Source organism: Amaranthus tricolor, chromosome 1 (genome assembly GCF_026212465.1).
Source record: "Amaranthus tricolor cultivar Red isolate AtriRed21 chromosome 1, ASM2621246v1, whole genome shotgun sequence".
Taxonomy (NCBI): Eukaryota; Viridiplantae; Streptophyta; class Magnoliopsida; order Caryophyllales; family Amaranthaceae; genus Amaranthus; species Amaranthus tricolor.
In genome coordinates this window covers 41,419,833-41,433,184 of record NC_080047.1, presented here as the reverse complement: position 1 = coordinate 41,433,184, position 13,352 = coordinate 41,419,833, and the positions used below count along the sequence as shown (strand labels likewise).

Sequence of the window (13,352 nt, the reverse complement as noted above, 5' to 3'; positions counted from 1 at the left end):
AATATTCGATTATAAGTTTTAAAAGAAATTTGACCTTAACAATATCAATTATAATGTTAAATTGATCAATTATTGATCGTGTATTGTAAAAAATATAATCGGCCAAGTGGCCTGTTGGTTTCACAATAAGGTGATCTACCGAAAGACTTGCTAAATATAGTTTTAATTTTTATTTATAAAAATATGAAATTCACAAATTTTTAAATCTCATGGTGAGACCATTTCGATTAGGTTGGACGAATATACAACTTATTGTAGTAAGTCTTGACTTAGGGGGTGAAATTTAATTATGAAAATATCAACTTTTGAAGATTATCGAAAACAAAAAAATAGTAATTGATTTATTTTATCATATTATTAATTAAAGATATTTTTATCATATTACTTTTAAAAAATATTTAAGTGAAAAAAAATAAACACTTAAAATTATTTCTGTTTTTAAATTTCAATTTAATATTATACTCAGATCAAATAAATTTGTTTCTAAAAAGTGCCTTTTCAAAACATTTTGTATAGTAGAACTACTTTTAAAAAAACATAATCGTAGAAGCTAAAATGGGACGGATAAAGCTGTTTGAATCTAAACCTAATTCAAAATAAGTGGATTTGGATTAAGATTTTGACTCAATTAACTAAATGGATAGACCCAATCTGATCTATTTTTAAATGGATTAGATTTAGGTCGAATTTTTAAACCTGGACCAAACCTGTACAACTCATTTTATTAAATGAGCTGATTCTGAGTTAAATCAATATAAGTATAACCTAAATTTAATTTATTTAATATTTTTCATTTTTTATAGTAAATACAAAATAAACAACTAAAAAACAAAAAGATTAAAATTAAGCCCTAAAAACTTAGATAAAGTCAATGTTAAAACCCTAAAATGAAAACAAAAAACTCAAAACGAGTTAAGTGGGTCAAAATTAAGTCGACATGTTCTGTTGCAGATCAGGTTAGAACTGTGACTTTTAACTCAATTAACTGAACATGTTAAGTTTGGGTTAATGGTTTCTGACCTGTTTATATATAAATTGAACTCGGACTCAACCCAACTTTATATATTTGACAGTCCTAAACTAAATCAAACATATAATAAAGAACCCAAATTAATATGAACTACGAATATTGCATATACGAAACTCAACTAAAAAAGATCAATCAATTCGATCCATCATAATTCAAAATATCTAACATATACAATTAATTAAAGGCAAAATGTTAAAAAACTACCTAACATAAACCCCATTTTGCAAATAACTACCTTAAATAAAAATTTTTGCAAAAAACTACCTTACATAATCCATTTTTTTGCAAAAGACTACCTTGTAACGGAATTTGGCGTTTGACCGGCATTTTTAACCGTTGACCATCACGTGCCTTGCACGTGGTCCCTTTATTAACCTAAAATCGTCTTCTTTTCAATTCAGAGCATTCGAAGTACTGCTTTCATTCCTTCTTCTTCGCAGCGAAGAACCCTAAATCTTCTTCGTTTCAATTCACAGCTTTCTTTCATTCACCTTGCATTCGAATCTCTAATTCATTCAAAGATCATCGTTTTCTTCCAATTAATCAGCTATGTCTTCTTGTTCTTCAAGCGAAAATTCTTCAATTGAAAAATGTGGGTGTGGAGTTCCCTTTGCAAGGAGGGTTTCATGGACCAAGGAAAATCCTGGAAGAAGGTTTAATACTTGCGTTTTTTATGATCCTGATACAAAATCGAGGGGTTGCAAAAAGTTTAAATGGGTTGATGAACCTGAAATGGCTGTTTGGCAAAGAAAACTCACTAACAAGCTTGTGGAGGAAAAGCGACAATTGGCAACCGAAATCAAGATTTTGACATCAAGGATATCTTGCTTGGAACATGAAAAGGAACAAGCTTTTTCAGAAATTAAAATGATTAAGAAGAAATGGATGAATGAGAGGGAGCATGGAAATCATATTAAAAGCTTTGTATTAGGGTTTTTGTTTTGTTTTCTGTTGGTGTTTATTGTATTAATCAAGGGTACTAATTGAAGTTTAGGACCTAGTTAAGCATAATTGTAAGATTGATTTGGATATTGTAACATGATGATGCTGAATGAATGAATGAACTTTTTATTTTTTCCATTTAATTTTCTTTGCAGGTATTGATCTGTGCTTCCTTTGTTTGATGTGGTGCTGTGTATGTTTGTTTTGGTGTTGTGGTGCTGTGTATGAATGAATGAATGAATGAATGAATGAATGAACTGATGAACTGATGTGGTGCTGTGGTGCTGTGCTGTGGTGCTGTGTGTTTGCTGATGAACTGATGAACTGATGTGTTTGATGATCAGTTCAACATTGAACACTAAACATGCTGCATTAATACATGGCTCACTTGAATTATTGAACATTGCTGCATACTAAAATGTTCAACATCAACATCAACATTGCTGCATACTAAAATGTTCAACATCAACATCAACATCAACACAATTCAAACACATTTGCACCACATGATCAGTACATTCTGAATGAATCAACTTAAGTATTCAAACACATAGTACAGCAACATTACATTCTTAGTTCAACATTCATTTGCTAAAATACAATTAACTAAATTCAACATTACAGGGTGCTGTGGTGCTGTGCTGTGGTGCTGTGGTGCTGTGTGTTTGCTGATGAACTGATGAACTGATGTGTTTGATGATCAGTTCAACATTGAACACTAAACATGCTGCATTAATACATGGCTCACTTGAATTATTGAACATTGCTGCATACTAAAATGTTCAACATCAACATCAACATTGCTGCATACTAAAATGTTCAACATCAACATCAACATCAACATCAACATCAACACAATTCAAACACATTTGCACCACATGATCAGTACATTCTGAATGAATCAACTTAAGTATTCAAACACATAGTACAGCAACATTACATTCTTAGTTCAACATTCATTTGCTAAAATACAATTAACTAAATTCAACATTACAGGGTACAGCAACTTAATTGAACATAGTACAAGTCTATATTTGACTATTTTGATCCATTACACATGAAGTAGATGCATTTAACTGCGTTTGTTGTTGACCACTGGAGCTAGGCACATCATTCGTTGTAGATTGTTGAGTAGAAGAGGATCCCATTTTAGGCCTTCCACCTTTTGACTGGGTCTTTGTTGGTGGTGGTTTCGGTGGATTCTTGCAGCCCTTTTTGTAGTGACCTAGGTCACCGCAATTACCACATCTCCGTTGCTTGAATTCTTTAACTTTGGATACATCACTCTTACCTCCTTTACCTTCACCAACTTCCTTCTTTCTCTTCCTCTTGTTAGGCCTTCCAGGCATCTTTCGATATGGTGGAGGAAGTGGTTTGGCTAAAGTGGTTGTTGGCCACATTTTGTGTCCTGGCATACCATAAAACTTTGGACTATACGTTTTTCGATACGTTTCTACGAGATACGCCTCGTGGACAAAGTCTTTGGCATCTAATTTTCTCAGCACAATACAAGCAACGACATGTTTGCAAGGAATCCCTATAAGGTCCCAACTTCCACAATGGCAAGTTCTATTGGCCAAGTTTACAATGTAACAGTCGTCAATATCATCCACCTCAAACTCATACACATCCACTGGGATTACCCTTAAACCATATATTTCTTTTGCATTTTTTTCAATAATTTTGGTGATAGCTGGCATCAACACACCTTGAAAGTTACTCAACCCTTCCCTTTTGGCTGCGATTCGTTGCATTACATATCTCCTAATCCACTCCATTAGAGAAATTATAGGCTTCCCCTTGCTTCTACTAACACATTGTTGAATGCCTCACAAATATTGTTCAATAACATCCCAAACTTACTCCTACTACAAAAAGAATGCCTAGCCCAGTGTTTTGCAGGAATAGCAGCTAGATATGCATATGCGTCAATAGAAATATTCTTTATTACATTCATTTCTCTATCAAAATGATTCTGTAAACGTAAATTGTTACTAATTAGTTTGACATTACATTCATTTCTGTATCTAAATGATTCTATAAACATAAATGATTCCATACCTTGTTGTAGGCTCTGGCTGCACTCCAAAAGTGTTGTTTGAACAACTCTCCAGGGAACTTGATCTTGAAGTTCGCCCATATATGCCTACAGCAGAACCTCATTTCACATTCAGGAACCACTGAGTTCAAAGCTTCAACCAAACCCTGCATTTTCCACAAGATTTTTTAGGGTTATAACATTAGTTACATTTGAAACAAGAAATGTATTAACAAGAAATTACCTTTTGCCTATCGCTCATGAAGGTGAAAGCTTCACCTTCTGCTTGAACCCAACTACTCGATGCAGTTACCGACCTAAGGTCTTCCACCAGAAGATTTAGAAACCAAATCCATGTTTGTACATTTTCAGTTTCAACCACAGCCCATGCAATGGGAAAGATATTATTGTTCCCATCTTTACCTACAGCAGTCAACAAAACCCCAGGGAATTTTCCCTGCAGATGTGCCCCATCAACACCTATAATAGGCCTACAGCCAGCTACAAACCTCTCCTTACACGCTGTTAAGCATATATACATCCTTTGGAACAAAGGTGGGGGTGTGTCTATTCCAATGCATTTAACGATTGCTGTGCTTCCTGGATTAAACGTCCTTATTGCTTCCGCATAATCCCACACCCTGCTATACTCTTCACTAGCATCACCATATAGCATTTTCATTGCAATTCTTTTAGTCATGTAACACTTAGAATACTTCACTTCACAACCTAACTCTCTATTAACCCGTTTCTTAAATGCCTTTAATTCCCAAGTTGGATTGTCCCTCCAATCATCTATGTATTTCTCAGCTAAATACAAAGCAGTGACTTTCTTATTTTGGTGTTGGTGACCACATGTGTGGTTTGGAAAATAACTCCTTATTTGAACTGTCTCCTCATCTTTCAATTTCACGGCATGAACCTTAAAATAACACTTCTTCTCCTTCCCACAAACACAGTTCACAATTCTACCTTTCAATTTCATGCAATCGCATCTGTTGTAGCAATACACATTGATCCTATTTGTACCATTATGCAGGTAATAATAATTGTAACCACATTCAATAGCATGGTACCTTAGTGCTTTTCTAAACACATATGTCGAAGGAAACTTAAGGCCTAAAGACAAATTAATCTTACCCTTGAAATCAACCTCAGGGTTGAATGTAGGATAGCTGCATATACCTTCTTCATCATCATTCAAGGCACTCAAATCATAATCATCAGACTGCGGTTCATCATCATTAAAGTACATGTCTGTGTTGTTTTGCTCATCAACCTCCTTATCTAATATCAACCTAATTTCCTCATCATCTATAAACACATCATCAAGACCATAAACTACATTTTCCGCAAACAAATCAGAATCATCCTCATATTCATCTTCATTAACACATGTATAATCATCATCACTACTACTATCCTCAACCTCATCAGCATTACCATCTACATTTGCTAAAACCAACTCAGAACTTTCAATCAACACATCATCTACCCTTACATTACCCACCTCAGTTGACAACTCACACTGTTTCTTTTTCGAATCAATGACTTTTTTACGGATTGTCAATTTCTTCATCTTAGCTAATTTTTACGGATTGATATAGCTAATTTTAAGAACCCTAATACAGTATTCAGATACAACAACAATCAAATTACAAATTAAAAGATTTGAAACAACAAATACCAATACAAAAAACGCTGCAACAGGAAGCAAATCTGAAAACAAAAAAATTTAAAATTATAACTAAGATGCAACAAAGAAGTACAAAACCATAATTAATTAGTAGTACATACCGGATTTGCTTAGAAATTCCAATGAACTTGATCTTACGAGGTGGATGGGAGCGAAATGAGAAGGTAGAGCAATGGAAGAAGGAGTGCTGGAAGAGAAAGCAGGTCATGGAGTGCTGCGAATTGAAAAGAAGGAAAATTAGGTTAATAAAGGTAACACGTGACTGGCACGTGCTGGTCAACGTCAAATGTACCGGTCAAACGCCTAATTCCGTTACAAGGTAGTCTTTTGCAAAATATTGTATTATGTAAGGTAGTTTTTTGCAAACTTTTTTATTTAAGGTAGTTATTTGCAAAATTGGGTTTATGTTAGGTAGTTTTTTAACATTTTGCCTTAATTAAATTCCTACGTAGCTTTAAAATTAACATAAGAAATTTTTTTCTAAAAACACATCTTTTTGCCAAATTTAACGATCCCTTTTTTAACTCGATGTAAATGTACAACAAATGAAATGTTTTTTTATTTTTCATCATATTCGGATCTTCTGTAGTTAACGGATAGCTTCTTAAGAATATTTGTCTGTAGAATATATGCTCTTCCAAATTCGTCATCGAGTGATCGGAAATCTTAAAATTTGTTGCTCGTTGTACATATTTGACATCGGATTCCGACGATTTAATATTCGTATAAGTAAACTCCATTGTTGATACAAATTTAGAACTCTAGTGAAATTAAAAATACTAAAATTTTTCAATTATAGGGCAAAAAGAAAAAAAAAAGAATCAAACCCAATAAGAAAAGTGGTATTTAGTACTTACTCAAACAGACATAAAATCCGGTATTTTTGTAAAAAAGTTTTTTCTTTTAATAAGAAAGCAGAAATTTGAATGTATAAAAATACTTATATGGAATTTGGCCGTTGCTTGTTTAATTCTAGAAAAACATATAGGAAATATAGGTAGTTGTTGCGTGCTTTGCGTGAACTTAGTTGCATTGTTTGAAAAATTATTTTTCTTTAATTAAATTTATTTTTTATTAATAATATTTTTTAACTGAATTCTATTATTCAAAATTTAACTAATTTTTTCTTGAATTGAACTTATATTACAATTATTTTAAGATGAAATGAATAAGATATATTATAAATATTAATTAATTTATGAATTATAAATAAATTTAATTATTATATATTCAAAAATTAATAAATATTAATATTGTTTTAAACTTAAAAATAACAATCGTTATGGGGTCAAAGAGCTCCCAAACCATGTGGACCAGGTCAAGACGCCCATTATCCATATGAGCCAGTCAAGGCATCTGAAGGCCCATTTCTATAGGTGAAATTACCAGAGTACTTCTGAATGTCCCGAAATCAGATTAACCACCCCTGTAAATATCCTTATTTTTAGCAAATCAGATATGCTTTCAATTCTTTCAACTACTCACATTAAATTCTTGATTTACATTTCTGATCACTGACTTGAGCGTCAGATAGGCTTTTTGGGAAGCAGCCCCCGAACAAGTAACCTACTGTAAATTTTGTAGGTCAGTAGCAGAACCCGATTCTCAAAATTCGGATCCTGTAGTGATAAAATCTTTTTCATTAAAGGTTCTTTTTCCATCAAATTCAGTTTACCAGTTTCTTTGCAGAAACAACATATTTTACGTATGTGTGTGCACTAATACTCTATTCGATCTAGATATTTGATATTTTGATACTATTTAATGATTATTGGATGATACGGTCATACCAAAGAATTTGTCCGTATTTCTTTCAATTTCTATGTATTTTATTACCATTTTACCCCCACTTTATTGATTTTGTTTGTCTCTTTCAAATTGGGCCTATTTTTTCGGACGGGAAATACGGCAGGTGATTTTCTGAAATTGGAGAATTGCTCAAATCCATTTATCGTCATCATCGTCTACACACTACGAGGCTACGACCAGGTGAATCTTGAATCACCCTGTCTGACATCTTTGTTAGTGATTTACTTGAATTAATCCTTTTCCATCATGATTGAATCAGATCCTGAAGGTTTAACATTTTTTACAATTTGATTTTTACAATTATATGGACTTCATCGGTAATTGATTGTGTATTTAGGGTTTTGCTAATATTTCTTTGACGTTTCTGGGATCGCAATTGCAAATTTTTGTTTTCCTGATATGATTCTGCACTTCCTCTGAATATGATTATGCTTAGTATAGTAACAATTGTGCGTATTGTAATTCTTTATTTTTTATGCGCTTTCGTGATATTGTTATGTTGAAAATGTTGCTATTGCATTTGTTTTAAGTTTCATTTGATTCGTCCTACGTTTTACCGGTAATTACATCGTTTATGTGAAATTAGGGCATCCACATTCTTTGTGATGATAATTGATACCCAAAAGACTTGAGCTCGTTGGAATTTTAGAATAGGAAAAATTATGGAATTATCCAACCTTTTCATAATTTTCGTGCAATGATCTCACGTATTGATTAACCCGATGACCTGCTATAATTCACCAAAAAAAAATAAAAAAAATAAATATAAAATTAGAGAAAAATTTTGAAATTTACATATCTAATAATAAAAAAATGATAAATTTTTTTAACATGTTTTTGATATTTTATTTTTATTTTTTTTCTAAAAAAATAAATTTTTTTATGGCAAGTGATCTAGTAGTTACCGGGTTTAATCTAGGAAAATACCCTTAAAGGTGGGATTATTCATGGTTAATCAATAGATGAGATTATTGTTCGAAAATCATGAAAATGTTATGTAATTTTGTCCTTTAAAATATTGTTTAATTCATTATTTGTTAATATTTACTCTTACGTAACTAATCTCAATTAGTGATTCTAAATTCTGTTGTATTTCAAGGAGAATATCAACTTTTTGAAAATAATTAAATGGAAGAGGTGGTGTCTGATTCTGCACTTCCATGGAGTTGGGTTGTTGAAGCCTTAGCAAAGTCTCAACTAGTGGATGCATCTCTTTTAAATGGTAAAATCATGACGTAGAGTTTTTTCTTGATTGTATTAAGTTTATGAGATAATCATGTTTTTTATGTTGCAGAGTTGCTTTCAAAGGTACCACCGTTATTGGGTAATTCGGGAAAACAGGCAAAAGAAGCTGCTGCTTTGAGGTGCTTGGAAGAGCACTTTGGTCCTAATTTATCAAGTGAGAATCATGAAGTATGTGATGAGTCGAAAGTTAGGTTTGATACAGCTGAAAGCTGTGAAACAGCCCTTCGGCACATGGTAAGTGAGTGTCCTAACTATTGCGTGTGATTGGACCTTTTTTAGTGGATTGAATATTATGAAAAACTGTGTTCTATATAAAGATAACAAAGTTGTGGTGAATGTGGTCATGTGCTTTGTCCTTGGCTAGCTTCTAACACTTTCGTCATGCAGACTTCATGTTTTGAGGGTGCATCTAATGAGCTGAAATGGGATATACGGTCTTTTATCAACCACAAGAAAGCAAGCTTGCCTAGATCCACTCTGGAATTGGTACTCATACATGATTGCTTTCCATATTGTTTTATTAGTCTGAATTGTGGGAAGTGATTTATATTGTCGAGTTTATTTTGGCTTGATTTGGTGAGCAGTTGAAGGATACAATTTCAGAAGGCACTCATCCAATTGTTGCATCATTGAAGCAAAATCTTGAACGTGATTTTTCAGACCAATGTTTTCTAAAAATTCCCTTAAATGATAATCAATGCCCACCTGCAAAGAAGCGAAAAATGAACTCGGAATGTGGCATACAATCTAAGCAACAGCATTCAGTTGCTGTTGGTAGCAATCAAATCTGTAAGGATACAGAAGATGGGCATCATCATGAAGTTATAAACTACGAAGTAAATAAGAAAACATTTGAGAAAGATGATGAGCAGACAAAAACCTATGTGGAAAATCATGATCAGCAATCAATTTCACCTAATATAGGTGACTGTTGTCATGAAGAGATTGACCTTGAAATGAAAAGCCCAAACTTCTTGAGTTCTCTTAGTGCCTTCACCAGAGACTTCCTTGCAATGACTGAGGCGCAACCAAATATCTGTATGAAGTGTAATAAGGATGGCCAACTTTTATCTTGTAGCGGTAGCTGTTCCTTGATGTTTCATGAAAGCTGCTTGGGTTGTTCAGCCAGCTTTGATGATCAAGGAAAATTTTACTGTCCATTCTGTGCATATTCCCATGCTATTTCTGAGTATGTTAGAGCCAAAGAAAAGGTTTTTTCAACAAGGAAAGAGCTATCTCGATTTATTGGAGGGAGGACACTTGACCAACCACAGCATAATGGCAATACATCATCAGGGGGAAATGTCAACCAAGATAGACATATGAATGCCGATCAAACAACTAAAGTGAAGGAAGGTGCTAATAATGCAACTCAAGTAACTGATCCCTATCAGAGTAATTTGAAAGGTAAACAGTTCGACCTTTCACACTCAACTGCCTGCTTGGATACAAATAGATTGGTACTTGCTACAAGCCAACATATTTCTTTTGAAGACAGAAAAGGTGCTGAAATTGTCACCCATCATTTAAGAGGTCCAGAAGGAATCTGGAATTACAGACAGGATGATCGTTGTTGTGATGGTGCCACTTTTTCTGGTAATATTGAACAGTTCTTGGATGGAACTTTGAAATTCTTGGAACTAAAAAGGAAAAATGACACAAGGTGTAAAATTGCCAAGCTTCGTGTAGATGCTTCCCATGAATCAATTTGTAATTTAGATGAATTAACACAAGATGAAAGGAATTGCCGCACCATTTCATTATTGTCCCCTATACCATTGAGGTAAGAGGCAACTATGGAATTTCTTTAATTGCAGTTCCTTGCAAATCTCATGGCCTTTAGCATTTATGTCTGTTGGTTGTTTAGTTTATTCCTTATAATTTTGGCTATTTGGTGTGTTCAAAGTCGAACTTAATTTTCTGTGATGCACTTATTTGATTGGCAAGGAACTTGTTGGCTGCTTCAGTTTGTCCTTGAACACTTATTTCCATGTGGGCTGTTTATGTATATTAGTATAGTCTTGCTTATTTGGTTTTTTCTGGAAGGGGTGACATAGGGGTAATTTGATGAATGTTTTTTGAATCGTTTTCACTCTATGATGATTTGTTGATTGAACTCTTAGGCGTTCTATTTAGAAAATAGCCAATCTTGTTCATGCAGTACACTTATCAAGTCCTTTATGCTTTGAAATGTTCATCTACTTAGCACTAGTGGAGTAAATGAATGGGTTTCTACTTCGAGCAATATAACAAATCACATATGATTTTAATCTTTTTTATATACATACCTTTTGGCCATTCACGGATGTTGTCTTTTAAAACATTCTTTACGTTGGTTGCAGAATGGTTGTTTTGTCCTCCATTGTAGTCTTCATTGGTCTTTGTGGTGTTGCTTGCACAGCACTTGGATGCTTGATAGGTGTTCTAGATCGTGTTGGAATGTAATCATGATTCATGCAACCACGGTTTAGAGTTGTCGAGGAGCAAATGATGGCCTTAGGTGGGGCATATACAACACTGACGGAATGTTTTTGTACTACTATGAGACAACATTATTTTGCTGTTTGCAACTGTCTTCGTTTTTCCTTGTTTGCTCTTTTGTTTTCGTATGGGGAGAGGGAGCATACTATATTGAGAGTTGTTCTATTTGGGTTTAGGGTTGTGGTATTGAGTGACTGAGGATATGTTTAATTTTCAGTGCAATCCCAGCTAGACGGAAGAAGGTTCCATGGACAGCAGAGGAAGAAGATATGTTAATGGTACATATTTTCATACCTTCATGCTCAATTGACATGCCTTTTATCTCATGACTATTTTGAAGCATTTGATTTAGTCCCTCTTGCTCTAATTATGCATCTCTTTTTGCTGTAGTTATTTTTGTCTCTTTTTTTGAACTTCTGGATTACTCCCATCTCTTTTTGTTTGTCCCTATTTCTATTGTCTCTCACTTTTTTGTCCCCATTAGAATCTTATCTTTTTTGGCATTCATGTATCTAGTAAAGATACACAATAAATACTTCCATCTTTCATGGTGTGTTCAGCTAGATTGGTTGGGACCAAAAAAAGGAACATAAGGAGCATTATTTGAGGATATTTTGTTGTAGATTCAGTTTCATTTTAAGTAAATGGCTTGGCTATGTTAGAGCTCTACTTTTGTACTAATACCTTTTTTTTTGTTGAGTTGTATTTTTGCACTTATAAGCTAAAATACGCAAGTTCCCGTAATTTGATGGGAGCACAAACTTGGCATCCCATAATCCTCGAGTCTGAGCACTGTATGTACTCCCAATAAAAAGGCTGGGAAAGGGATAAAGGAGAAAGGAATAAGAGAGAACCATTTTATTTGCCTCTTTCATGATACATCTCCGAATTAGAATTTTTTTTTCTACAGACTAAAATACTTTAAAAGAGGCTGAAACACTTATTATGGAGTATTTATGTTTAAGCTATGCATCATTCATGCTCGTTGTACAGCAGGATGTTCAGTACGGCTCATACGAATACCAGTAACTTGTTCTTTTTCCATCTACAGTATTAATGCATGTTCATTCATTTGCCTATTCCGCAGAAAGCCGTAAATATATTTGCCAAAGGGGATGACCGAGTGGTTCCATGGAAAGTTATATTGCAATGCGGAGGATCTGTGTTTCAGCCAGGTAGAACAGCCGTAGACCTCAAAGACAAATGGAGGAATTTAAGCCGAAAAATGGCCGCAAAGCAAACTTAAGTTATATATATATATATATATATATATATATATATATATATTTGTTAATCCTGTTTTGTAGATAGCTCTTTCTTTCCTTTAGTAGTAGTTTTTTTAATCTTGAATGTATACAGAAGATGACCTTCTTTTGTAGAAGGGTAGTTCCTTTTATAAGTATAACAATGGATCGACCTCTTTTTTGTGGTCAAGGTTATTCAGCTAGTATTATCTTGTAGTTCAGTGAACCGATTGTTAGTTACTTGAACGTAATTAGGTATGAAATTATTTGTCACCTTGTAATGGAAACATAAATGTAATATGTTGAAAAATTGAATAAAATAAACCTTTTAAAAAGAATTCTCAATAAGCTTCTGGAAATTTTAATTTCTAAGTTAAGTGTCTTCGTGTTCGACCTTAGGTCAGGATTTGTTCGTTATTGATGATAGCGAACAAGGGAAAATAATATACTTAAGAAGTCAATGTCAGGACGTTTAAAAGGATTTTTGTCGTCCTTTTAAGCGTTATAAACATTGTCTTCTTCGCTGTTACTAACAACAACAAAGCCGTGGTAATTTTTTTTCTAATAACGAATAAATCTTAACCTTAGGCGCTAACATGAAGATGCTTATTTTAGGAATTAAAAATTTCCGTAACTTGTTTTGAGATTTTTTTAAAAAGAAGTTTAGTTTATTCAATTTTTCTAATATATGTTCCTGTTTATGTACTTGGATGTAATCTGTAACTTCGATTAAGGTTCGCAAAAAAATATTGCATCCAATTTACACCAAAGAATTGGGATCTAAATTCAAATTTTATAATTTTAAAACAAAATCATTCACAATTCCTAAAATTTGGTAAAGCAGACGTTAATCATGATTGAGATATC

At 33.5% G+C, this 13,352-nt stretch overlaps 1 protein-coding gene across 5 annotated transcripts; it reads left to right on the top strand.

Annotated features, from left to right (window-relative positions):
* Window positions 1-7,525: 7,525 nt before the first annotated feature.
* Window positions 7,526-12,843, top strand: LOC130823384 (uncharacterized). Of its 5 annotated transcripts, none has more exons than XM_057688017.1 (8): window positions 7,526-7,695; window positions 8,615-8,737; window positions 8,810-8,994; window positions 9,148-9,246; window positions 9,345-10,167; window positions 10,255-10,543; window positions 11,459-11,519; window positions 12,329-12,843. In XM_057688017.1, the coding sequence occupies exons 2-8, from the start codon at window positions 8,644-8,646 to the stop codon at window positions 12,485-12,487; spliced, it is 1,710 nt and encodes a 569-aa protein (XP_057544000.1). In that variant the 5' UTR covers window positions 7,526-7,695; window positions 8,615-8,643; the 3' UTR covers window positions 12,488-12,843. The 5 variants fall into 5 exon arrangements, 4 of the variants coding, with proteins under 4 accessions (XP_057544000.1, XP_057543995.1, XP_057544006.1 ...); XR_009046583.1 differs by adding an exon at window positions 11,103-11,260 and having other exon boundaries at window positions 7,528-7,695; window positions 9,345-10,543; window positions 12,329-12,406; XM_057688012.1 differs by having other exon boundaries at window positions 7,529-7,695; window positions 8,588-8,737; window positions 9,345-10,543; window positions 12,329-12,842.
* Window positions 12,844-13,352: the final 509 nt, after the last annotated feature.

Excerpts from the sequence above, each read along its gene's own strand:
- LOC130823384 (XM_057688012.1), top strand. The coding sequence starts at position 8,644 with ATGGAAGAGGTGGTGTCTGATTCTGCACTTCCATGGAGTTGGGTTGTT. Across the intron at positions 8,738-8,809 it reads GGATGCATCTCTTTTAAATG|AGTTGCTTTCAAAGGTACCA; the intron begins GTAAAATCATGA and ends TTTATGTTGCAG. Across the intron at positions 8,995-9,147 it reads AAACAGCCCTTCGGCACATG|ACTTCATGTTTTGAGGGTGC; the intron begins GTAAGTGAGTGT and ends TTCGTCATGCAG.